The 27,830-nt window shown below is 39.0% G+C and overlaps 1 protein-coding gene across 1 annotated transcript; it reads left to right on the top strand.

Moving 5' to 3' along the window:
• Positions 1 to 453: 453 nt before the first annotated feature.
• Positions 454 to 27,436, top strand: TBC1D10C (TBC1 domain family member 10C). Its single transcript, XM_026708094.2, has 9 exons — positions 454 to 935; positions 9,591 to 9,690; positions 11,763 to 11,870; positions 14,246 to 14,352; positions 15,771 to 15,885; positions 16,484 to 16,549; positions 18,751 to 18,940; positions 22,923 to 23,077; positions 25,998 to 27,436. The coding sequence occupies exons 1-9, from the start codon at positions 751 to 753 to the stop codon at positions 26,409 to 26,411; spliced, it is 1,440 nt and encodes a 479-aa protein (XP_026563879.2). The 5' UTR covers positions 454 to 750; the 3' UTR covers positions 26,412 to 27,436.
• Positions 27,437 to 27,830: the final 394 nt, after the last annotated feature.

Here is a 27,830-nt window from a genome sequence, read left to right as displayed (position 1 = left end):
GAGAGAACTGTGTCTTTTCTTTTAGGCTTTGGGGACGAAAGGTAGACTCTAGATTAAAAAAATAATTATTCATAACAGCTGGGATAATAAAAATGACCACAGTAATAAGTATTGTTGCAGGATCCAATCTGCGTTGGTCACCAAAAGCTTGTCTTCCGAACTTTTGGACTCAAGCTGGAGCCCATCTTCAGGGAATTCCTCTCTAGCCTGAAGTTCCCTGAGGATCTGCTTTAGCACAACTCTGAAAACTTGGAAGACAATATCTCTGGTCTGGGTGACCGACTCAGATTGGATCCTGCAACATTATCCTAGGACACGTATATTCACCTTCATTATAATGAAAGTAGGCTGTGGCCCAGCACCTAGTTTTACTCTGCCTATAGGGAAGAGACTGAGAGAATGGAAGGGGGGGGGGTCATCTCCTGGGGGTGTATTTGCAGCTTTTTTTTTTTTACTTTGCAAGGGAACTATTGATTGCCTCCCTTCCTTCCTCTGTGCCCTTCCATCTTTTCTTGTTCTCCACCCCTTTGCCTTACTCATTTCATAGTGCAGTGTATTACATCAGGAAATGGTTTTGAGAGGAAATAGCTTGCAGAACCTGTGAGGAACTCTAGTCATAACAGTAGGGGTACGTTCATAGAGGCAGTCTTCTCTTCCGAAGTCGCTGGGCCAAGGGCCTGAAGTCAACATGAGATAAATCACAAAATTGGCAGTTTCACTTGATTCAAAAGATTTGAATGGTAGGGGAAAATGTCAGATCCTTCTCTGTCAGCTGATAATATAAGCCAAGCTATGGCGGAACTACCAGATGCCTTTGATTTCTACTTGCGTGATGATGTCAGCTCTCTGGGCTCCGACTCTGAGCTGAATGGCATGGCTCCCTACCGCAAGACGGATCGCTACGGCTTTATTGGAGGAAGTAGCCTCCAGAATGGGTAAGAGGCAACTTCTGCACCACAGGTGGCTGGAAGGGTGAGGAATGACCCTCAAGGGAAAAATGGCATTGAGTTTGGTGTAGACAAGTGGATGAAATCTCTTTTCAAGCTAGTAGAAAAATTTCATATTCTCAGCTACTCCTTTCTGAGTTCTTTCTGTTTCTGACTGCTTCACTTTGCAGAAATAGTTTTCATACATATCAGATTATTTTGTTCTTACCTGACTGGCTGCCTCTATAGATACTTAAAATAATAATATTTCTAATCATTAGAAATAAGGTGTCATTTCCGTAGAACTTTGGAAGGAAATGTACTTAGCAGATGGGGATGAAAAACTGAAAGGCGATAAATATGTCTTGGCTTAATGTAATTTTCCAAGATATATTATTTACTTCAGATGTGGCAAGGTTCAAAGGCAAAAAGGAGGTATATAAATAATTATCCATCCCTATTCTACCCTATTGTTCGGTAATTTTAGACTAATATCTTCCAGGGAAGGCCTTTTTTTCCCCAACTTCTCTTTTGGAGGAAGCAATCTGTGTTGAACTAGTACCTTCTGGCCCATTCTTCTAAGTCAGGGGTAGTCAACCTTTTTATACTTACTGCCCACTTTTGTATCTCTGTTAGTAATAATAAGTCTTTATTGATTAGCCCTTGGGCCATATCAAAGTGCAAAGTTCCAGCAACAATTTGTTACTAAAGTTTAATAAAAGCAATTCAAAATGAAATTTGATAAAATACTATTTAAAATGGAACTTGATAAAATACAATTTAAAATGGAACTTGGTAAAATACAATTTAAAATGGAATCTAGACAAAATACAATTTAAGATGAAATAGTAATAAAATAAAATACAATCCAAAATAAAATTGTAATAATGTACAGTAATTTAAGATATAGATAAAATATAATAACATTATATTTCAGAGTCGCCCTTGCAATCTACCCCAATCAATCCCACATATGGAGATCTCAACTGAATCATTTTATTTAAATACTGTGCTATATCTCTGTTAGTAGTAAAATTTTCTCTAACTGCCCACCGGTCCCACAGTAATGGTGATTTATAAAGTAGGGGACAAAACCCCTACCGTCCACCATGAAAGCTGGAATGCCCACTAGTGGGCGATGGGGACCAGGTTGACTACCACTGGTCTAAGTGACTATCTCTAGATTTATTTCACAAAATCTATTGTAACATCTGATTCTCTTTGTAATTTTCTGGTAATGTCTTAGGAGACTGCCCCCAATAAAATAACAATTTAAAATTAGAGGTGGAAATTATTTTGCTATTTTTTGTTTTTAACTTAGCTAGTATTAAAGGATATAATTATTATAAAATAAAAAGGCCTATAGATTAGAGTAACATTTCCAAGAAAAAGCCAGATATTTTAGATTTAAATTCAAATATTCAATTAGGAAAATCTGGCTAGAATGGAAAAATGTCACAAAATTGTGGTTATTTGGTATTATTTTGACAGAGGCCACAGGTTAGAATCCCAGTTTCAAGTTTGTGGATCTGAATCTATTCCTTTTTTCTAGCTTTATGGTCATACTAGATGAGTGAACTTTAATCCTCATGTATTTGAAAGGTATCAGGTTGAAACAGGCTGATGTAAAAAGACTTGAGGCTTGATGAAATGAATTTATACACACCAAAAGAGGCATTTAATCAAGTCAGAGAGATCCAGACACATAAGATAAAGGTGTTCACCTGCATTCTTATCAGTGGAGCACATGGGACCTGTTTGTAACTCAGATGTGATTTGCTGGATGAGGATGATAGGAACTAATTTTTCTCCCAAGGAAAATAGGCAATACAGGTGGTCCTCGACTTACAACATTTAGTAACTGTTCACATTACAACAGCACTGAAAAAAGTGACATGACCATTTTTCACACTTACGACTTTGAGGCATCCCCATGATCATGTGATCAAAATTCAGATGCTTGGCAAGTGGTTCATACTTATAATTGTTGCTGTGTCCCAAGATCATGCGATCACTTTTTGCAACCTTCTTGACAAGCAAAATCAATGGGAAAGCCAGATTCGCTTAATGTTACTAACTTAAGTGCAGTGATATTCCTTAGCTGGTTGTTAGCATTCTGAATGTCAGTCATTAGGTCTCTGAGAGTCATTGAGGCTACTTGTGGGGGTTTATCTTACTCTCAATGGTACAGATAAAATCTGTACTTTCCAATGGCTGTGGAACCTTCTTGGGACAGTCCCAAGATGAGAAGTGAAACATAGCAACTTTAGTGGAAGCATTTCAAAGATGGATACACTGGTATTCAAGAGTTTCATGCATCCAATCTCCCTTCTTGTAGAACTTGGACATTTTTTAATCACAATTGCCAAAAACTGGTGGCAAGGTTCCCTGTCATCTTGAAACAGAATTGCAATAAAACTCTAAAATTGGCTTAATGTCAGGACAGGGACAAATTCCCTCCAGGAATCCTAAAAAAGAGTGAACTGTTATCCAAATTAGGCAGTCATACTGCTGCTCCTACATTCTCAAAAACTTTAAATGTATATCATTACTCATCAGTGTGATAACAAATCTCTTTAAAATATATTTAAAGGACCCATTTTCCCCCTTTCCTGTTGATTAATAATTTTAAATCACCAAAGAGCACCATTGTTGTATAATTGGTTTATAATTGTAACTTTTTATAATTGGAGTAGGTCAAATATGTAGAGGTGGTAAATGTTTGGAGGGTGGGGTTTTTTGCACCCTCTCATTGTTCATTACAGGTTAGAACTGGCGTAGTGCAGGGCTCTTCAAACTTGACAGCTTTAAGACTCGTGGACTTCAACTCCCAGAATTCTTCCTCCAGTCATGTTAGCTCAGGAATTCTGGGAGTTGAAGTCCACAAGTCTTAAACTTGCCAAGTTTAACCATATTAAATCTCCTGCAGATATCATATATTTTATCCTTGTAATACAAGGCAATTGGAGTACTCTGTCTGGATAATGGTAATTGTATCTGTAAATGATGCCCTACATTCCTATTTGATTAACTGAATCAAAATAAAATCTGAATTGTCATCCATTCTGACTGGAACTATAGTCTGTTTAAATGCTATTATGTGTCAAGATGACAGTCTGTGCACCAGTAATGGCGAACCCATGCTACACATGTCAAAGGGAACATGCTAGGACGTTAAGCCTTTACCAGCACCCTATAACTATTTTTGAAAGATGCCCCATTTTCATATGATTTTCTCATGCCTCATGCAGAGGTAGCACGAGAATGGGGTATGGTCTTGCATGGCCTACAGGCTGCCTGGAAGTTGCATGAGGGGAATATGCTCTTCTACAGAGCCTCCAAAATTCATGCAAGAATGGGATGTACTTTTGCATGGTTTTCAGAGGCTTTTCAGGGTTGCCTGGATGTAGGGAGATAGAGAATTATTTATCTTTGTGTGTGTGTGTGTGTGTGTGTGTGTGTGTGTGTGTGTGTATGAGTGAGTGCTATGTGAGCCCAGTCAAATTAGGCATTTTCTGAATTTTTGATACACCAAGCCCAAAGGGTTTGCCGTCATTGTTACACAATCATTATAGTCCTAACACCCTTAGCTGGGGAAGACAAGCCCCTCAACTCCAATATAAGTGTCTATGTAGCCAGCCAGTCAGTAGATTCACAAGAGATTTGCAAGCAGTGTTATAAGAGCACTCTTAACAATGAAGTTCAGATCAAAATTATTTGTAATGTCAAAGAAGGCCTGAGTGGAAAATGTCTTTGCCTACCTATTAACTAACATTTCCTGTTTTAGCAATGTAGCTCAGCCACATCCTCTCACCGTATCTATGACAACTTGTGCATCCTGAAAATACACGTTGTGGTTATGGTGGCTATTGAGTGTGTTTCTTGAGATTTTGGTCTACATGACTTCGGAAGGCTGAACTCAACACATTTGTATTAATTCTTTTTAGTCACATTAAAGTAGAAATCCTCATCAGTTTTAAACCATTTCAACTTTCAAGACTTCCTGGAAAGAATTGTGAAACCAGGGTCTGATGAAATGCGGACAACCCTTTAGAGAATGCTAAGCTTCTCCTTCCTAATTGCAAATGTATTTTTTTCAGAGCTCCTTGAAGAAGAAAATATGTGTGTATGTCTCATATTTTGAGATAATGAAGATGGGACTATATAAACCATGACCTGCAGCAAGCAGCAGCAAGGAATTGATGTGGGCACTCTTAACATAGATAGATCAAGATTGTCTTTAATGTGAGAAGAACTATTTAAACATCTTTCTCTCTCTCTCTCTCTCTCTCTCACACACACACACACACACACACATATACACACACACACCCCTTTCTTGGCAGCCACTGGAATTTTCTCAAGATCGGGGTTTTCTGTCCTTGAGGTGAAGTTAAGCAGTAAATCATGGTGAAAATAAGCAGTAAATGGAGAATTTTAAATTCCTGATGCTCCTGTTTTACTGTCCTTTTTTAAAAAAAAAACTATCTTTGAAGCCTCCTGCCTTCCAGAGATGAGATATGCCACCATTGTTTCCCCTTGTCTTACAGGCTGAAAAAAAAAATAAAGTGGAGGGAGGGAAGGAGAAAAGAAGCATGATTTCCAAGTATGAAAGGATTCCTGCTTCAGGTTGGTGCAAAACATACCAAGGGGGAAACAACTCATTACAGGCATGATTAATCTCTTGTAATACCTTCATAGGCATAAATGGGAAGGGAGATAATAGAATTAAAATAACCAAATCCCTACCCCCTTTTAAGAATGGAATGGAATGGAATGAAATGGAATAGAATAGAAATAGAATAGAATAGAATAGAATAGAATAGAATAGAATAGAATAGAATAGAATAGAATAGAATAGAATAGAATATTGGTCAAGTGTGATTAGACACACAAGCAGGGGTGAGATTCTACCAATTCTCACCTATTCACTAGAACCGATTGTTAACATTCTAAGCAGTTCGGAGAACCGGTTGTTAGAAGAAATTACAGGCCTAATCCTGTAAGGAAAGCAGGAAGGAAACATTCTGGTGTTGCTTACAGAAACTGCCTCTCCGTTAACCCTTATTACATTCTTGGCAGGACTAGACTTCCTATCTCAGGAACTTCTCTGGAGTTTTTTTTCCCTTCTTTGCTGGTACTTTGCTGGTGTGGAGTGATCATTCAAAGTTACAATGGCACTGAAAAAAGTGACTTATGACCATTTTCACACTTACAATGGTTGCAGCATCCCCACAGTCATGAGAAGCCAGGTGTGGAGATGCGTGCCTCAATGTGACTGATATTGAGTTGGCCATGCCCAGCCAATAACATGACTACCAAGCCATGCCCACCAACTAAGCGACGCCCACATGACCGGTTGTTAAAAATTTGAATCCCACCCCTGCACACAAGGACTTTGTCCCCTCAGTGTAAATGCAAAGCAGCAGCAAAATCATCATCATCATCATCATAGTAATAATAATATCAATAAGAGGTAGTAGTAAAGAAGATAAGGATAATAATACTACAGCCATACTACATGAGTAAATATACATAGACATTAGATGGTACTATGAGAATTAGATGCTCAGCAGAGTGATCTCTGACTAGATGTTTTGGCATGCAATGCCCCATGGTGGCATTCTGAGGGGAGGCGTTGAAACAGTGTATGTCCTGAATATGAGGGGTCTGTAGATATTTTCTCAGCCCTTCTAATCCTCACAATATACAGGTCCTCTCTGGAAGGCAGGCTGGTTGCAACAGTTCTTTCTGCAGTCTTAACTATCCATTGGAGTCTGTACCAGTCCTGTTTGGTTGCTGTACCAAACTAGACAGTATGTATTGCCAATATTTTAATATGCATTACACCCATCACATGCGCGTAAAAAAGGGGTGGGGCTTTTAATTATTCAGTTCTTCCCACCATTTTGATACTGTTGACCCCACCCCAGATATGCCTCACATTTGCTTCAATTCTGTCAGCAAGCTTGAAAGTCATTTAAAATGCAATCATCAACTGGGTTATGCCCTGTTATCTGAACATCCAAGATGTTGAGGAAGGGAGTCATGCTACATTTCGTTTCTGGAGGAAAAGAGAGATTGTTTTTAAGGAAAGACTGTTTCTGAGCAAAAGATTTGTCCTGTTTAGCCTAGCCAAGATCCAAGCAGTGGATCCTGTAGTGACTCAGTTCTGCCCTGACCTCTGGTATGCAGATATTCTGGTATTCCAGTGTATAGATATTCTGGTATTCCAATACTGTACCATTTTCCCAAAGGACTCGGGATCATCTCATTTTACCCTCGGTGTCCGGGTAAATAATCTATGCTAAGATACAGATAAGAAAATCGCTCGGGGCTTTTGCATCATAGGAACTCATCTCAGGAGCTGAGGTCATAGCAGAAAAGGAGTACAGCCTTCTGACTCAGAGAACAGCCTCCTCACCCTTTCCGGTTGCAGAGCATTTTGTGGGCATACGTGCTTCATATTAAAGATGCTTGAACTTGGCTCTTTAAAAGGCAGCCGGAAGATCACACCCACTCTCTTGGATGGGTCTTCTTACTGGATAAATCTCTGCCTCTTCTCTCTTTCCCACTGTAATTGCCTCACCACTGTTTCTGCTGTTCCATGTGCAACTTCCTATCCAAACAATGTGGCAACAAGAAGGGGGCTCCAGATTCCCCCCCACCCCTGCAACCACTGCCTTTGGGCTGAAGAAGGTTCCAGCAAGGACTTTTCTTGTTTTAAATCAACTGTTCCTTCTCTGCAGAAAAAAAAAGGAAGCTGACATCTCTTTTTATGAAATTAACATGTCTTTTTAGCTGAAATCAATATTTTCAATACCTGCTCCTGACAACATTTATTTAAATGTAGTCAGCATTTGTGTTCTACCTGAATATAATTTCTTAAATAACTTCCAGATAAAGATTTACTGCTTTTAGCCTTCAAATGGTAATACTCAGATTTATTCAAAAGTAACTAAATGATTGTTTCAATGTGCCTTTTAATCATACAGCAATAGCATTTAGACTTAGACATATTGTGTTATTCAATCTTTTTTAGTTTCGTAGCATTGTTTTGTCAATCAAAATTTAGTATTTTGTACCTCTAGAATTTTTGTTCTTTGGAGCACAATGAATTTGAGACCTGTGTTTGTAGATTTATTGTTGGGTATTTCTTTTGTTTTGACTTTTGTGATCAAAAACATTTGGCCTGTTGGCCAGTCTTCTATTAACCCTTCTTGCAAATTTGATTGAAATGATTTTCAAGATGAGGCTGTAAAATGGACATAGGCTTGGGTCAAAATCAATGAAATTCATCTTTTCTTCATTCTTTCACTCCAATTCTTCACTTCTTAGTTTGTTCTAATACAATTTCTGCTGTTACTACATTTTCCATTTGTTCAGGTTTTGCTTGGTTTTATATTTCACATATCCATGTAGATTGTATTGCTTTTTCAAACATGTTTTTTCCCTCTCGTGTTTAAGAAAAAAAATAAGAAAAATTCTGGCTTCAACTGAATATTAATTTTGTAAAATCCTCTGTAACGTATATATTTGAATCCAACATTTTTTTAGCTTTTTTGCAGGTCCACTAAAGCATGATAAAATATCCCTTTATGTTGTGTACTTTTTCAACATCCATTGGAAATCCCTTTATACTTTCTAAATAGTTCCTGACATCATGTACCAATGATACATCATTTAAGAATTTTCTTTAAGATCACAACATAGTGCAAATTTCAACCCCCTTTATCACATATTATTCCATTAATCCAAAATATTTGACCCAATTTAATAATTTAATTTCATGCTAATATGACTTGGGGTTTGAGGGCTATAGTAAAGAGATACAGCATTGGCTTTTCAAAATAATATTGTACTTTGTTATGGTCTGTAGGATGCTGAAATAAACTCACTGAGTGATTGATATGGGGAGAACCTGCATATTTTTGACAGGGATTTCTGCTGAAGTAAACTGAAGGAGGAATGGAAATCGCTCAAAAGGAAGAATAAGGCATCTACAAATGTTATGTCTCGATATTAACCTATTTAGGTTTTCAACTTGTGTGTTTGTGTGTGTGCCTGTATGGTGATTATCACAGAACTGTCCTGGATGCAGGTATATGCAAACCGCCTGTCCACACAAGAAGCACATGAGCCATAGCCAGTTTCAAACTGGATTTTTGTCAAGGGGAAAAGGGATGCCTTTTCAGAGGACAATCAATAGCCAAAATCAACACTTCTGTAGTTTACACTTTGAGCAGCTATTGATTAATACTTCAATACTTCAGCAAACCTCTGTATCCTTTATAGCAGGGGTCTCCAACCGTGGCAACTTTAAGACTTTTGGACTTCAACTCCCAGAATTCCTCAGCCAGCAAAGCAAAGCTGACTGAGGAATTCTGGGAATTGAAGTCCATAGGTCTTAAAGTTGCCTAAGTTGGAGATCCCTGCTCTATAGCAGAGGTGGGCAACTATGGCCCCTTTATGATTTGTGGACTTCAACTCCCAGAATTTAAAAATAGACTCTATAAAAATGGACTTAATAGGAGCCCTCATGAAGAGTAATAGTGTCTTGCAATATTTTTTTTCACAGTGGGAAAGTACGATGGGGAGCATTATGGCCTTACAGGAAATTTAGAGAGGTGACCTAAGTTTTGCTTTTCTCTCCTTCATATGCAGTCAAGATCATCTTCCTGTTGTGCTCATCCGACGCCGTGAAACCAAATGGTTGGAAATGACAGCTCACTGGGAGAAAACCATGGCCCGGCGCTACAGGAAGGTAAGAAGGTATCTAGCATTGTTTCCTTAAATGGGTGATTTCATCACATTTTTTCATCAAAGTCTTTAGTGAACCCTATCATAATTTCAAATTATGTTCAAAAAGTAATGTGCATTTGACATATTAAATGACAGTTAACCATGATTTATTGAATAAATAGCAAATGGTTAACTTCATAGAACAAAGTCTAGACCAAATACAGTACATTATACTGTGAGATGGAATAATATCTGAAACTTATCAGAAACTTTCTCTTATCTCTCTTTTGTACATACCAACCCCAAACAGAAACAGTCCAAATAGAACAATATAGATAGAAGGAGTTCCAAGATCAGAGGTGGTATTCAGCAGCTTCTGACCAGTTCTGGAGAACCAGTAACAGAAATTTTGAGTAGTTCGGAGAACCGGCAAATACCACCTCTGACTGGCCCTGCCCCCAATCTATTCTCTGCCTCTCAAGTCCCAGCTGATCAGTTGGGTCTTCCTTTGTTGCCCTGCACAGGAGAACGGAGCTGGAAAGCAGGTTAGTGGGGTAGGGATGGAATGGGATTTTGCAGTAACCTTCCCCCAGGAATGGGGTGGGAATGGAGATTTTACAATAAGCTTCCCCTGGAGTGGAATGGGAATGAAGATTTTGCAGTATCCATCCCCTGCCATGCCCACCAAGCCACACCCACCAAGCCATGCCACATCCGCCAAACCACACCCAGTAAAAAAATTGAATCCCACCACTGTCTAAGATGCTAAGTTTTTGTAACCAATGGTTGCAGTTTCCTTGAAATATTAATATTACAGCTTTTATTGCAATTAATATTTGCAAATCCACTGCAGCATAAACTGATATTAAATTAAAGAACTTACATTAAAAACCCAGGAAAAAAATGAAAAGATCTTTGCATGAAGCCAAAAGGACAGAAGTTACAACGATTTTTCTAACAAATAGATTCTAAAATTGAGAAATCTTCCTGCACCAACCTTATCTCAGATGGGCATGAATTACTCCAAGTTTGTTTTCCAAAGGCAAGCTTAGCCTAGGAGCAAGTTCACATGAAAGATGAATAATCCTTTTTGGCACCAAAGACCCTTTAACCTTATGAGGCTGTTGAATTCTTCATATATTAATTGGATTGTGAAACTTGGCATTTGCTTTTAATTCTTTTTAATTTCTTCTTAATTTTTTGGGTTGTCTTTATACTGTTTAATATTGTGATCCTAAAATCCATACAAGGATCCAAACCTTTCATCAAGCCTATCTAAGTTTACAAAACACCTTTGAGATTAACCTACTAAATTCCTGGAACTTTTTGTGTGACCAGCATGGCTTGGTATCTTCTATGTTTTCTTGGGAAACAATTGGTGGGGGGGGACTATTTACAGCAATAAAACTCTAAAGGCAAACCGAGCGAGAGGGAGGGAGGGAGGGAAAGGGAAGAGGTATATAGGTAAGTATATGGATGATTGAGAATAAGTTATGTTCACTTATGGAAGCCACAATTTACTAAGAAAATGAAAATACTAACAGCATTTAGTAAAGCTATTATTTTATACCAATAGGCACATTGTTCCTCTATATATTGTTGACTGCAATCCCACTATCTTTAATCGCTGGCCATTCTGGCTACAGCAGGGAACAGTTCAGCAACATCCAGTGGACCATTCATATGCTACCACTCCATGCTGTAGTATGAAGCCAACCAGAAAAGGCTAGATTGGTGATAAGCATGCCAATGATACCCTCATCTTGTGAGTGCTGAGCTCCAGCTTCCCATTCAATCTATTATTGGTTCCACACATCAGTTTAGTCTTTGTAAGGTTGCCTCAACTGAAACAGCTAAAGAAGAATTGGAATTAGAGTTTCTGGTGATGGCCTATCACTGTTTAAATTTCCCTGGCAATCACCACAGTTTTAGCTAGATGTTTTTAAAAAAACAGAGAAAAAGTTGAGTCTTTCCTGGTGTCTGTAGCTCAAACCTTGGCTAGCCATAGGGACAAAGGGTATTGGGATTCTTTATGGGATTGGGTTCTATACAGGATCATTATGTACTTAGTTTATATGGTTTATAACAATTCAGATAAAGCTGCTGTGCCGAAAAGGAATCCCTTCCTCTTTACGTGCACGTTGTTGGCCTCTGTTGTGTGGAGGACAAGCCAAAATGGAGAGGAGCCCTGGAAAGTACCAGGTAAGCCTGTGTCTTATTCTAGCTTTTGAGGCACAAGATATTCTACACATGTTAAAAGAAATGTTTAGAAATGTTCTATTATCACATCAGCCAACAGGACAACCACCCCTTCTGCTATTGCACTTATCCTTTTCATCTGTGCCTTTATATTAATTAATTAGCAAACTAACCACACATTCTTCTTGACTTATATCTCCTCTTCTGTTGATTATTTGAATATTTACATTAAGACCTGAGGCCTGCTTCGTATAGTACAGCATCTCTAACAAAGGTATGGCAAGAGCATTTCTTTAAATTGAGGAATACTTTGAAACACAATCCTATGGACACTTAAGAGGGAGTAAGTCTATTGGACTTACTTCCATGTTATTGGTTGATATTCATTTGTAATATCTATTAACTTAAAAATATTGTGCTTTCAGCAAAAATATGTTTTCAAGGCAACAATATGCAATTAAAAGAATTGAAATGTATGCAGAATAATATAATTACAAAACCAAAAAACCTTAAGCAAATACAGAATGGTCCAAGTAAACCAAAGTAGTTGAAATCTATTTAGATTATGTGCCATTAAGTTGGTTACAAATCTTAGTAGTATCACAGACAGACCTTCTCCAAGTTGATCTCTCCCACCCCAGCCCTTTATGTGTTTTTGCGTTATAATATAAACCTATTGCCTTTATAGTCAAATCCATCCATTTTGTTTCTAATCATTTTCTGCTTCTCTTTCCTTCCATCTCTCTTAATATTATGGATTTCTCAAGGGAACTCTGACTATGTACAATGTGTCCAAAATGTGACAAATTGAGCCTGATCTTGAGTGAAAGCTCTGGATTGTTTGATGAGCCATTTGTTTATTTTCTTGGTTATCCATGACATTCTTAAGAATTCTAAAACACTATCTTGCTTCTTCAAAAATCAATTTTCATTTCCACAGGGTACCACATGGAAAACTATTGTCCGCATAGTTTCTGATCTTTATGGCCATAGATATATCACATCTGAACATTCATTTGTACTCTACCAAAGAGGTAGTATTTCTTGCTAGTTTCTTTTTGTTCAGTAACTGATCCTAACAGGCAAAAGTTATCCACTACTGCAGTGTCATTTCTAAAGCTGGTCATTGAACGTGTTATTACTGTACTGATTTGGTCTTTTTTATATTTAATAATAGGCCTATTTTTTCCCACCGTGCTCCTGGCCACATATTTGCCTTACTGTGTAACTGAGCATTTGCATCTCCTTGTACCAATAATGTAATCAGTTTTATTTCTGTGCCCTTCGTCTGGTAATTATAGACATCATTTGTGAAGACTGTGTTCGCAATAAAGGAGTCACTGGACTGATAGAAACTAATAAATCATTCTCCTGCATCATTTCTGCTTCTGTAGGGCATACAGTTCAAGTCATTTTCCTCCTTACTATTTTCAGTTGTAGTATTCCAGTCTCCAACCATGTCTGGCTAGCATGATTTTCAATTTCAGATTTAAACTGACCATAAAACCCACCAGCTTCTTCATCAAATGTTAAGATTTGGAGGATAAAGTTGGATAACTGTTATTTTAAAGAGTTGCCCGTTGCTTTTATTGATATTGATATTATTTGGTTACAATTAGCTGATGCAGAAGATGTCAACATGTGCAGTCCATTTGACTTTCATTTTTCTGTTTTCATGCTTTTTACATTCCGTGTTGCAAAATACAATAATTCTGTCTTTCAGCTTTTGATTTTTGTTTCCTGCATGTCAACATCAGCAACTAGATGTCTGGAAGGATTTAATTTAGCCAGATGATATCGTAAGCACTATTAATAAAGTAACATGCTGAAAGTAGCATGTTGAGTGCCTGAAGACCACATTATCTACCACTATATTATTACTAACTTTATTGTGTTTATCTGTCTTTAACAACATATAAACATGTGGGGTATTGTTGGGAAGGTAAAGGTAAAGGTTTCCCTCGCACATATGTGTGAGTTGTTTCCAACTCTAAGGGCTGATGTAACAGTTGTCATCTCTGTTACAAAGCCGAAGAGCCAGCGCTATCCGAAGACATCTCCGTGGTCATGTGGCTGGCATAACTAAATGCTGAAGGTGCATGGAACGTTACCTTCCCACCAAAGTAGTCCCTATTTTTCTACTTGCATTTTTACATGCTTTCGAACTGCTAGGTTGGCAGAAGCTGGGACAAGTAACTGGAGCTCGCTCCATTACGTGATGCTAGGGATTCGAACCACCGAACTGCTGACCTTTCTGATTGACAAGCTCAGCGTCTTAGCCATTGAGCCATCGCGTTCCTGTCATTTTTGTATTCCTGTTGGGAAAGAGTTGGGCAAATATGGGGCCATCACTGACAGAGGTCTGGTTGCTATTGCAGGAATTGCTTGAGGTACCTGGTGATCCTCAATGGGTGGAGACTATCACAAAAGACATTCACCGCCAATTCCCTTTCCATGAGATGTTCCTGTCTCCTGAAGGTCCTGGGTGAGTGGATAGAGTATGCAGAATGAAATTTTTGAATAGATTATTACAGATTAAAATACACAGAGTAGTTGTCTGAATAAATTTTCAATCCATCATATTTGTTTTAGAGAAAATAAATAATATAAATATAAATGCTTCATATTCTATCTCTTTTTATTTTTTCTTAATTTGTGCCCAATATTTTTGTTGATTAAAAAAATCAAAACTCCATATCTAAATTGTAACATGCTTATGGGTTGCTCTGTATGTTGCATAATAGCATTAGATCCATAAATAGTTTTTTTTTAGGGTTACAAGGCTTCCTTCTTCACTCAGTTTTAACTTTAATTTTTTAGAAATTAAAAGGAAGTTAGCCTGTTGCAGAACAAAGAACTAGCTTCACTAGATCCCAATGGCATTTGTAGAAAATAAAAGCAATGAGTAATGGGCTACTGCTTTGCTTGAAAAGATACCCACATGACCAGGAAAAAGACCAAAAGAAGCCAGAATTAAGAAAACCCAAGGAAGGCTAAAGAGATGATGAGAGCAACCTCACCAATTTCCCATGAAGAATATCATATTATGGCACTCATCTGGTGAAAATTCAAACTCTGCCATGCTCATCTTATTATAATAGTGCACAATGCATGCTCTAAAAATCATATATGGTCACTGCCTTCTAAAGTGTACCTACCTCTGTCTGGGAAGGGAAGGGATTGTGGATTGATACAAGAAGAAAGACTTCATTCCTCGAATATTTTCAGATAGAGGCTAGATAATAATCTGCCAGGGGTGCTTTTAGTTAGATAATTGTTTGATGACTGAAATGGACTTTCGATAACTCTGTCCCTATAACCCTTTATCACATCTTCTGAAAAACTATAGCAGCATGGCTAAAGAATAGTGATCCTAGCTCTGAGTTTGTATGTGTGTAAGGCTTAATAGGTTATACGAACTTTGTGTGGCTAATGGTTCAACATGTTGTGTGACCATAGAAAATGAATTAACTCAGTAGCCACACTCAGCATGTTACATGATACAGGCTATAATTCTTTATACTTTGTATAACTGATTCCATTTCCAACTCTAACTTGGCTAACACCAAGCTGAATTTTCCAGATGCATTAGGGTACCATTTGAATCATCCCAGCCAGTTGCTTTGAACCCAGTTTATCTATGGAATGTGGACAATCCTACCATATATGTAGACTGGTCACTTGCCCCATGGTAGAGTGTCGGGGAATGGAAAGCCCACTTACAAATTCTAAGACCGAGCAACAGGTTGAATCCCACTGGCCAAGGCAGGGCACAGGATTCTACCTAAAAGCAGAATAACAAAGCTGAGCTGGAGTGCTCTTACTGGGTTGGATTTGGTGAACCCAAGGCAAGGATGTGACCATGGCTTCCTCAAGCCTTCTGTGATCTCTATTCCGTTATAGACAGCAAGGGCTGTTGCAGCTGCTGAAAGCCTACACTGTGTATCGGCCCCAAGAAGGTTATTGTCAAGCTCAAGGACCAGTGGGTGCCCTGCTTCTCATGCACATGCCACCAGAGGTGAGTCTCAAGCAAAGGCCTTCACCCTCACAGTTATCACTACGGTTGTTGGATTGACTGACTGATCTAACAAAATATATGAGCCATTTCTGGCTAGGATGTAAGTCCATATAACATTAAAATACTTCCCAAATAGAAATTGGATGGGCTTCAACCCAATTTCCAAAGCTCCTGAGAAACCAAATTACTTCCACTGCCCTTCAACAAGTCAAAACATAAAGGAAAGGGATGTCTGCATGTGAGGTCAAAAAAGTCAACATGGCAGTGGTGTTAAAATGCAGCTAGTCCAGATGATGCAGCTGTAGATGAGTCCGTCTTTATATGCATTGCCATAAATAAAAAATAGGCAGAAATGTGACTGTATCATCGTGACCTCCTGACGGCATCCTGACATTTTTTTTTAATGTACCCTTTGAAGTTCTCTGAGAGGAGCCAAGTTGTATTCCTCTGATTTCCCAAACCCTCTCTAGAATTCTAGACAAGATGGTCAGATTTTCATCCATTTTATTTTTCCTACATCATAGTTATTCCATGCTAAATCTCTACCGGCTGCTACTGTTTGTCTTCTCTGATGGCTGCCTGTTTATTTTTTTTCCAGCAAGCATTCTGGTGCCTGGTACAGATCTGCGACCACTATCTGCCTGGTTACTACAGCCCCCAAATGGTGAGAGGTTTAGGAAAGAAGGGAAATCCACCTGTGGTGGTGGGAATCAACAAACTGGAATGGGACAGCGGTTCTTAAGGCCTTTCTTTGGGGTTGAATTAAAGTTCTCCCCACCAATTTTTAATATTTTATTTATTTATTTATTTTAGTTTCTCAAGCATGTATGAGAAAAACAAGTATAAGTATGAACATGACATATAAACATATAAGTATAAACAGGTATAAGTATATACATAATGAATGAGTATGAATAAATGGGAACAGTAGGACAGGGATGCTGGTGTGCTTATGCACGCCCCCTTACAGACCTCTTAGGAATGGAGTGAGGTCCACGGTAGACAGTTTAAGGTTAAAGTTAATAGCAGAAGCTATATTGAGATATTTTGTTCTGTCCCCACTGCCAATGCTTATCCTTCTTCCACAGCCTCTATTCCAGCTTGCTGCCAAATGGTGCTATCCTCTTAATCAAAACCATCTATAGGGTTTGGAAAACTAAGCCATGGGTTTAGCCCTCTGGCTTTGGTACCCACCTTTCCTTCTCGACAATACCAGCAGCCAGGAAAACAGTGATGGGACAGGAGTGAGGGTTTGACATTGGGTGCCTGCTGGCTTGTGCTGGTTTATCACATGCAGATCAGCCTTTAACAATCTGGCCCTTCAACTCTTCCCGAGAAGAATCAATTTAGCTTCTTATGATGTTTTCCATAAGGTTCCAGGAGGAAGGTTGCCAGAGAAAATGGTTTGTTACGTTCCTTTGTTGAAAGCAACATCCTAGCTGATTTAGGCAGAATGTTCTCCAGCTGGAGATGATATTAATTACCACTGATTGGGGAGAGGAATGGAACCCCTAATATATCCCCCCTTTCAATCTCTCTCTGGTTTTAATTAAGCAAAACAGGCATGTAATTAGAAGACTTTTAGAAGTATGGGACTTTGAAAAAGCAGCTCTTTCCAGATCTGGCATTTCAACAAGCCTGCTGATCAGCTGCTCGCATCTCGTTCCCCATGGGAAGAGGGGGACAAGGAAGTGGAAGAGAGTGCCTAGGGATCCGGGGGGGTAGAGGGGGAGCAAAATAGGACTGCATTTTTTATTTTGATTTTGAGCCTTTAAATAGATAGATTAAAGGCAAAAGTTCAGGTGATACAACTTCATATTTGACTCACATAAAAGAAGATTCACGCATGAAATTAAAACCTAAGGCTCAAGAATTGTGCCAGGTGAGGATGGCAAGCAAGACTGTAGTGCAGGGGTCTCCAAACCTGGCAACTTTAAGATTTGTGGACTTTAACTCCTGGAGTTCCCCAGGCAGTTGGCCGAGGAACGCTGCAAGATGAAAACCACAAGTCTCAAAGCTGCTAAATTTGGAGACCCCCTACTGTAGTGGATGGATGAAACTGTAGGCTGGACGGCTGGAAGTCTCATATCTTCCCTCCTGGAAGTGCTTTGTGCCTTCATACCTTGGCTTTCACACTCTTGTCTATTCTATTCTGAGATAATGGCTTAGTAGCTCCTACTGCCACTATACTATCTTCCAGGGGCCATTTCATGAATTATTCTTCTCTTAATACTTCCCATAACCTTAACTGGGCTTTCACAACCTGTGTGTCCCTTCCTGATGATTGAAAGGTCAAAATTCAAAAAGGGAAATAATTTCCATAATGCCACTTCCTGACTGTAGCATAGAGGCAAGTGACTTGACGAGTCGGCCATTGCTTGGTAAATAGACCATTTTCAGAAGACATCAAGGAAATTTATTTGAAATAAAATCTTCATTTTTAGATATTAAAATGAAAATTGTGTTGAATGACCACTATTTAAAGCCTGATTTCACAGCTGCCAAAAGGAAGTGACAAATGAAAATGCAGCGCTCAAGTCAGATCATAAGATGTCACTGGTCTGCTGCACTGGTTTATGTTGCAACATAACATTACAGAGGCAAGAAGATTCTAATTAAAATTTCCATGCCCATCCAGAAGGATCCATGCAGGTTGAAGTTTAAACATCATATTCTATCATTTATAGAAGAATAAAGAAAAAACAATTCTGTGTTTTAATACTCAGCTTGTATCCACACTGACATAATTTTTAACGATTGTAAACAAATAGTTATAAATTGAGGACGGGCAAGGATATGAAAGTTGAGAGTAACAGAGAAGAAAACTATTTCATTAAATGATGTCACTGTATCTTTTTCCTGCAGGAGGCGCTGGTGCTAGACAGTGAAATTTTTACTGCGCTCCTCCATCAAGTGTGTCCGAAGGCCTTTAAGCACTTGCAGAAACATGGGGTGGGCCCTTTGATGTACATGCCCGAGTGGTTCCTGTGCCTCTTTGCCCGCACGCTGCCCTTCCCCACAGTGTTGAGAGTCTGGGATGCCTTCCTGAGTGAAGGTGAGTGAGGGCAATGAGCACCTGGGGATCTGTAAGTCTGAACTGAGACAAGAAGCAGAATCATATTGCAAACTTTGCAAGGCAGCAACTAGTAGTATGAGGCAGTGGTAGGATTCAAAAAATGTTAATACCAGTTCTGTGGGTGTGGCTTGGTGGGCGTGACAGGGGAAGGTTACTGCAAAATCCCATTCCCTCCCCACTCCACTAGCCTGCTTTCCAGCTCCATTCTCCTGTGCAGGGCGACATATGAAGACCCAACCAATCAGCTGGGACTCGGGAGGCAGAGAATAGATGGAGGCGGGGCCAGTCAGAGGTGGTGTTTGCCGGTTCTCTGAACTACTCAAAATTTCTGCTATTGGTTCTCCAGAACTGGTCAGAACCTGCTGAATACCACCTCTGGTATGAGATGATTGGGAGAATGAATTGCTAGAGTCTAACTCTGTTGACATAGGATGCTAAATTGGAAAACAAAGGCAGGAGAGTCAGAACAACCTTTCTTTTGGGAAGAGATATCTTCTATGGATAAAGAGATTAAAATCTTTCTGAAATAAATTTAAGAAGAAATAGGATATTGGATGGAGAAGGACAGGGACGGTCATGATTTGGAACCAAGATGGACAACATTATGATGGACTCACACGTAAAAAATTTTTTTGTAAAAGCAAAGTAGAGAAGCTGCTCAGTAAGCAGAGCTTTGCTCTGTGTGTTTTCACAGAAACAGGACATTCTGGTTTTTTTACATTTTGGAATGGAGTTATTCTAAAATCACTAAGCCAGATCACACTAAGCCACATAATTATTTAGATGAAGAACTATTCAGGAATCCCAGGGCTGTAAAACAGATAAAATGGGAAGTTGAAAAAACATTCAGGAAAAAGATACTAGCATATTGTTAGATATGTCCTTGTACTAATTGCCAAGAAAAGCTCATGGACACACCCAAGAAATCACCAAAAATCCAACGGTTATGCAAGGTGTTTTTTGAGGAGTTTTTTCCTCATTTTTATGTTATTTTAGGGCTTCTGCTGTATTTTTTAAGTGTTTCCACTTCAAAATGATGGGAAATGTATGCTGATTTTCAGGAGCTACGGTTGAAGGACATACACTTGAGATCCTGAAAAATATTTTTTATTTATTTAATTTGATTTGTCAATTGCTTACAAGATAATAAGAATAGGTATATACATAGGTATGAATACATGAAATAGGTACATATAAGAAAAATAAAAGATACAATAGGACAGGGACGGTAGGCATGTTGGTGTGCTTATGCACGCCCCCTACAGACCTCTTAGGAAAGGTGTGAGGTCAATTGTAGAAAGTCTAAAGTTAAAGTTTTGGGGGTTTGGGGAAGAAACCACAGAGTCAGGTAGAGTATTCTAGACATTGACCACTCTGTTGCTGAAATCGTATTTCCTGCAATCAAGTTTGGTGCAGTTAACCTTGAGTTTGTATCTATTGTGTGCTCTTATGTTGTTATGGTTGAAGCTGAAATATTCATTGACAGGTAAGTCGTTGCAATGTATGATTTTATATACCATTCTTAGATCAGAACCAAAGATGGCATAATTCAAGGTTTTCTAGGTCTAGAATTTCAAGTCTGGTGGCATAAGGTATATAACGAGTGGGGGAGTGGAGAACTCTTCTTGTGAAATATTTCTGGACTTTCTCAATTGTGCTAATATCAGATATGTAATGTGGGTTCCAGACTGATGAGCTGTATTCGAGTATTGGTCTAGCAAATGTTTTGTATGCTCTCGTTAGTAGTGTGATATTACCAGAGAAAAAGCTATGTAGGATTACGTTAACAACTCTTAATGCCTTTTTGGCTATGTTGTTACAGTGGGCTCTAGCACTTAGATCATTTGAGATGAAAATTCCAAGGTCCTTGACAGAGTTTGTGTCATCAACAAGGTCTTGACTATTCAGCTTGTATTTTATTTTCTGTTTTTTTTTGCCAGTATGTAAGGCAGAGCATTTATTTGTTGAGATTTGAAGTTGCCATTTGTTTGACCATTCTGATACATAGTCAAGATCTTTTTGAAGGGTAGCAGTATTGTCTGTGGTATTGAACAGCTTTACATCATCAGCAAAGAGAACGCAGTTGCTCTTAATATGATCACAGAGGTCATTTATGTAGAGTATGAAGAGAGTTGGTCCTAGAACACTGCCTTGGGGGACACCTCTATTGACAGGTACAGAATTTGATAGGACACTCCCTATTTTGACCATTTGTTGTCTGTTTGACAGGAATGCTTCTATCCAGTTATGCAGGTGTCCAGCGATAACATAAGATTTTAGTTTTAGGAGTAGTTTGTCATGTACCACTGAAGCAAAGGCTTTACAGAAGTCTATGTAGATTGCGCCTATTGCTTTGCCCTGATCGAGTTGTGTAGTCCATGTGTTTTTGCAGTGTAAGAGTTGCAGATTACAGGACAGTTTTTTTCTGAAACCAAATTGCTTATTAGAGAGTAGGTTGTTTGTCTCTAAGTGGAGGATAATGGATTGGTTAATAATTGATTCCATGACTTTACAGGTGACACAGCAAAAGGAGATTGGTCTGTAATTTTCAACTAGGCTGGGGTCTCCCTTTCTGAAGATAGGGATGACCATGACTTGTGACCATAGGTTAGGCAAGGAGCTGGTCCTGAAAGATTTTTCACAGATTATGCTTAGAGGTTCTGCTATGGCAGTGGATAGCTTTTTTAAGAAGTAGGCACATATTCCGTCCAGTCCAATAGATAGAGATGGTTTTAGATTGTGTAGTGCTTTTTCAACATTTTCTTCTGTAAAATCGATATGTATTAGATCATTGCAGTTTTCTGTGGTTCGGCTAGGAAATACTGGGCATGATCCATTGCTGTTTACAAATTCTGAGCCAAAGAATGTGTTAAAGATGATGGCTTTAATGGTGTCGTCGTTGCAATCTTTACCATTAGGTCTAATCAGGGGTGGGATGGACCTTGAGTATTTTAGTTTGTTGTTTACAAAATTGTAAAAAGCGCGGGTGAAATTGGTGTGTGGAAGGTTTTCTCCTTAATGCTAAGCTATATATTTTATCAAATTATATCTAATATATTTTATATATATTATATCATATATCTATCTATCTATATCTATATATCTATATCTGTATCTATATCTATATCTATCTATGTGTGTATGTATGGTATTCAGCTTTGCTCAGGTATTTTCCCACGTCATTATAGTTGTGCTTTTAAAGTTGTAGCAACGTTTCGGCAGAATCTCATCTGCCATCATCAGGCTTCTGTATTGTGTTTACAGAAGCCTGATGATGGCAGATGAGATTCTGCCAAAGCGTGCTACAACTTTAAAAGCACAACTATAATGACATGGGAAAATACCGAACAAAGCTGAATACCATACATATAAATACCCGTGAAAACTTAAGAATGAATATATATATATGTGTGTGTGTGTGTGTGTGTGTGTGTATAATCAAATTATATATAGTATATTTTATCAAATTATATATAATATATTTTACCAAATTACTCATCCTTTTTTTGGAGGGACAGTCATCCCCAGCCTTCTACAGATTCTGAGACTGTAGCTCCCAGAATTCTCTATGAGCATGCGCAAAGAGTGGGAATTCTGGGAATTACAATTCTACATTAGCTCCTACACTCTGAGTAAGCAGGATAGCTTGGTGTACGAAGGATTACTTCAGTAAATTCATTCACCAGTTTTCTAATTCTGCTTCCCTGGAGCTCCAGTTCTGCTTCCCTGGAGCTCTTAGATTATCTAATTCTGCTTCCCTGGAGCTCTTAGATTGTCCAGAAACCATGAGAAGCAGTATTATTCAATGCAAGAACACCCAGTTTGAATCCCAGAACTTCCAGCCAAAAGTAACATGAAATATGTTGTTGCTGGTCAGAATAGGCCTGGCCAGATGGATGGACAAGAGTGTACAAGAGTGCTTGCCCTGAACTCAACTGCTCTGCCTGGCTTTCTCCCACAGGGGTCAAGGTGTTATTTCGTGTTGGTCTGCTGTTAGTCCGCTTAGCCCTGGGCTCCTCCGAAAAACTACGTGGCTGTTCAGGACTGGTGGAGACACTGGAGAAGCTACGCAGCATCCCACCCCAGTTTCTGCAAGAAGACAGCTTCATGGCTGAGGTAGAAACTACAAAACTTCCTGTCTGGTGTAGCAGCTTCTTTTTTTTTTGTTTCTTTCTGGCCACAATCAACTATTTTGAATGTGCAGGCATGTGAGACCTGCAAAAGATGATTACAGTAATAATTGGGAGATTTTGTGAAAGGGTAAAAACTCTCGGTGTGTCTGTGTGTAAAGAGTGGGATGTTAAAGGACAGAAGAGAATGTATGTTCCAAAGGTGCTTTTTCCAAAAGGCAATTGGACTGTCCAGGGTTTTTTTTCCCCTTTGAAAATGTTTCACTTCTCATCCAAGAAGTTTCTTCAGTTCTGACTGGAGGGGAATGGAAGTATTATATTCTTTGCAGTCATCTGTTCATTAGCATTTGCTCTCTGAGAGTCGTTGAGGCCACTTGAGGGTTTATCTGACTCTTCAGAGTCACCCGAATCAGAGTGTAAATGGGTGTGGAACCTTCTTGGGACCCTGAAAGGACTGTGTAGTAAACAGATGATATCATATCCCTTTCCCATGTTTGAGGGAGGGTTCTTCAGTTTGAACATAGATGGCCTCCTTGAACCCTTGAACTCCTTGAACCCTCTTTCAAACTATTGGTCTTCTCTCTCTCTATCCAGAATGTGAACTTTCAGACGCAGATGGACTACTGTCTCATGGAGGCTTAATGCATATGTGTGTGTGTGTGTGTGTGTGTATGTTTGTGTGTGTGTGTGTGTGTGTGTGTGTGTGTGTGTGTGTGTGTGTGTGTGTGGTATTCAGCTTTGTTCGGGTATTTTCCCACATCATTATAGTTGTGTTTTTAAAGTTGTAGCAACGTTTTGGCAGAATCTCATCTGCTATCATCAGGCTTCTGTATTGTGTTCGTCTGATGATGGCAGATGAGATTCTGCCAAAACGTTGCTACAACTTTAAAAGCACAACTATAATGACGTGGGAAAATACCCGAACAAAGCATGTATGTATGTATGTATGTATGTATGTATGTATATATATATATATGGATTTTCTTTGCAATATTTGTTGACTACAACTATTATAGGACTTGGGCAGTTTACAATTTGATAGAAAGAGTACCAATACAGTACAATACAAAGTGACACTTACATACCAAGATAAATGCCATGAAACAGCCAGTCAGGATCCAAACCAGGTTAGAATAAAAAAATATTCTGCTGGTTTGCAGAATGCAAGGAGGAAGATGCTGTTGAAAGGCTTGCAAATGCCTTTCTTCCAAGGGTTCTTTTTTTCCTGCTGGGAGTGCTCCAGAGTAAGGACACAAACAGAGGCAGCTGCTTGTAAGCAGGTTCCTTTAATTTTCAGGAAGGCAAGAGATAGCAAGAAGTCTGCGTTCCTGGGGCTAGCCAGCTTTGTGTAATAAACTCCTGATTTTTATACCTTTTCCCCTTTTGTGTGTGAGTGCTTAAATCCTGTCGGGGGTTGTCTTCATTTCCATCAGGGGTAAACTCTGCGGGGTGGTTTGATTGGATTATTAGTTTCATTTCTTATATCTGTTTAGTGGCAATCTCCTGTCTGCTATGTGTCTTTTGTTCTATTTGTTTTGCTGATTTGGCATGGCCTTTTGTTTGTAAGGGATTTGTTTTTCTAGTTTCCCTAGCTTTAATTACTTGGCTTTTGTCTAGGGGGCTTCTTTCAATACCTTTTATCAAAACTCTTTTCCTATGCAAGTTTGCTTTTATGGCTAGCCTGATGTTCCCCTCGCATTTTTCCTACTTGGATGTCACCCCTGCCCTGGTGAAGTTCCCTTTCCACAATGCTACACATACATATCCAGGAAAAGCATATATCAGAAGTCAGGGGCTGCTACGGAAAAGGCCAGCCACCTGATCCAAGTCCCATTTACTTCTTGTGTAAGAGAGGGTGGTGACTCTCAAGGGGTGGTAAGAAGAAGCGTGACTATAATGGGTAGAATCAATGTTGGCAAGTTGATGCCTGATGTAATTCTGTGTCATGTTATATAGGCTTTGTAGGTATCCAGCACATAGAATTTGGATTCTCACCTTTATTATCATCCTGCTGGCATGTCAGTAGTTAGAATGCAATATTGCAGCCTAATTCTGCCGACTGCCAGCAGTTCTATTCTCACCAGGCTCAAGGTTGATTCAGCCTTCCATCCTTCCGAGGTTGTTAAAATGAGGACCCAGATTGTTGGGGGATCTACAAACCACTTAGAGAGAGCTGTAAAGCACTATGAAGGGGTATTTAAGTCTAAGTACTAGTGCTGGTGCTATTGCTATTTTGGCCTTTTGGGGGTGGTAATTGTTGCTGAAAAGTACCATGCTGGAAATCAGCTATTCTGCCACTGAATTCCAGCAGCATTCTTTTTAGGTAATCAGGAGGTTGCAAAATACAGTTTACCCATGAGAGCCCTAATTGATTTGCTTCTAGTCGCCCCCCGAAATCTATTCAGCAGGCCCAATCTAACCTACATACAAACCAGCTATAACCTGGCAATATTCACCAGTGTCCTTCCCTGTCTCTGTTGCAGAGGTGGGGAAATTTGAGGGCTGTGAGTTGTCCTTAAGCAAAGGAGTAACGCCTAGGCTCCCAGTAAATGCCTAGGCTCTCATTCCAAGGTAGGGGATGGTTTTGTTGTATTGCTGGGCTGTTTTTTGTTATTCCTGGTGTGTAAAATTAAATGAAGCCTTATGTACCCGTTTTTAATTATTTTGCTCCTCCAAATGAGAATTCTTTTCAGGGAATTTGCAGCCTAAATTCAGGAATGCCGCTTATTGAAGCCATAAGAGCCATAAAAGAAGGAATTTATGGCCACATATGGACCCCGATCGATAGGTTACCCGCACCTCTCCTCTCCATCAAGTCCATTTTTCTGTAATACGAGTAATTCTAAATTCATATTTTCTTCCTTGGACCTCATACCTAAATTTGTTGCTTTCTTCCCCTTTGGTAGGTCCATGATGTGCCCATCTCAGAGGGTGACCTGGAACGTGAATGTAGAATCCAACTGGGAAAACTGTGCAAAACTCAGCCGAAATTCCAGTACAACCCAAAGCAGCGCCTTTCAGGTGCAAAGGCCATTTTTGACGTTCAGCAACTGGAGGATGCACAGAACAATAAGACAGGAAAAGAAATTCACACACACACTTTCCACATCCCCAAAATCAAGGTGGACCCACCCCTGTCATCCCCAAAGGAGCAGAAGAGGGCCTCGGAGATGCAAGGTCAGAAAAAAGAGCAGAAAAGGAAGAAGCCGGACACACGGGGAAAGACTTTCCACGCCTTTGAGCATCCCAAGGGTAGAAGGGAGGGAAAGCTAGAACCAGAAGCCACAAGGACCAAGTCGTCTTTTTACTTGGAGGCATGATTCCAAAGCATGCACACACTGATCTGGTTGTTATGCTGGTAGGAATCCCACCCCTCCACGATTCTCACTTGGGGCAGAGAAGCAATGGAACTCTGGGGGAACAATCATGCAGCCTTTTCTCACTGCCCTGCTCCGGTTAATGGATGAATTCAGAAGCTTCGACATAGCTTGAGTTGAAGGCAAGCCCAAATTTCTAGGAAAAAAAATAAATAAAATAGGGGGGTTTCCTAATTTTAGAAGCTTCCTCTTTCTGAAGCCCTCATCTATAACCCTGTTTGAATAAGAGGGTTATAGACGAAGAGGGTTATAGAATAAGAGATAGGTAATCCCATCCTACATATGTTTTGGGATGTAGATAGAGCTATGAGTTATAGGTGTTTGTGTGTGTGTGTATGTGTGTGTGTGTGTGTGTGAGAGAGAGAGAGAGAGAGAGTGTATAGACATACAATTTAGCTAAGCTTGGTGAATTTCAAAGGGCAGAGCAAGTGGATATCAATAAGTACCCTTCTTCCCATCACTCAGCTCCCACCCCCAGTAATTTTGGGATAGTGTCAGAAGGAGAACCCCTGATAATTTGGAAATATGGTAGCTCTCATTTAACAGCTGCCTTAGACAGAAACTTTCTGCAGTTACAATGGTGATAAAAAAAATAATTTTGTGAGAACCTTTGCAGGTCTGTAAAGCCAACAAAAGCTGAAGTAAAATTGCAAAATTGTGATGTTTTACTTAGAGACTGCTTTGCTTAACGACCAATTTTCTCCTCCCAATTCTGGTCACTTGACAAGGACTACTTGTAAGCTACACATTTGCATCTATTTTTGCTGTGAATGTTGTAACCTGAAGTCCAGGCAATGAGGAAAAAAAAAAGAACTCTTAAGATCGAGGATGAATGAAACCTGATTTGAAATACAGTGTATTTACAATTGCTCTAGGCTTTGAGGTATTTGGCACCTTGATTCTAAGGGGCAAAATTTATTGCACATGTATAATAAAACAGATTCACAGAATCTAATTTAGTAAAATTACAGAAATGTGAGTTTCCTATATTCATAAAAAAACAGAAAGTTGTTTTTCAGTGTGGCAAAGGGATTGTGGGTGGACTGTATAATTATTTGGTTCCAGGAAAATACTGTTTTAAATTGAACAAACTGAAGAAAATAGAGAAAGGGTGAATCAATTAGTGGTTAAAATAACTAATCATAATAATTACAAATTTAAAAACCCTTAATAACAAAGGTCCACATGATCAGTATAAATAATTATAAGGAGTTAACTGTTGAGTTTATCATTAAATCTGATTAGTATTTAGCAACAAAATGTGTCATTTTTTATTTTTAGAGAACAAAGACTCTTCAAAACAGATAATATACTGATATCCTGTACCCATTCTTTAAAATTATATTGACTTTCTTTCCAGTT

This window comes from Pseudonaja textilis, chromosome 1 (genome assembly GCF_049901715.1).
Source record: "Pseudonaja textilis isolate UNSWEBS1 chromosome 1, rPseTex1.2, whole genome shotgun sequence".
NCBI lineage: Eukaryota > Metazoa > Chordata > Lepidosauria > Squamata > Elapidae > Pseudonaja > Pseudonaja textilis.
Note: the sequence above shows the minus strand (reverse complement) of the source record. Positions and strands in the feature narration are given on the sequence as shown.

Excerpts from the sequence above, each read along its gene's own strand:
- TBC1D10C (XM_026708094.2), top strand. The coding sequence starts at position 751 with ATGTCAGATCCTTCTCTGTCAGCTGATAATATAAGCCAAGCTATGGCG. Across the intron at positions 15,886-16,483 it reads TCATGCACATGCCACCAGAG|CAAGCATTCTGGTGCCTGGT; the intron begins GTGAGTCTCAAG and ends TTTTTTTTCCAG. Across the intron at positions 16,550-18,750 it reads GTTACTACAGCCCCCAAATG|GAGGCGCTGGTGCTAGACAG; the intron begins GTGAGAGGTTTA and ends TTTTTCCTGCAG.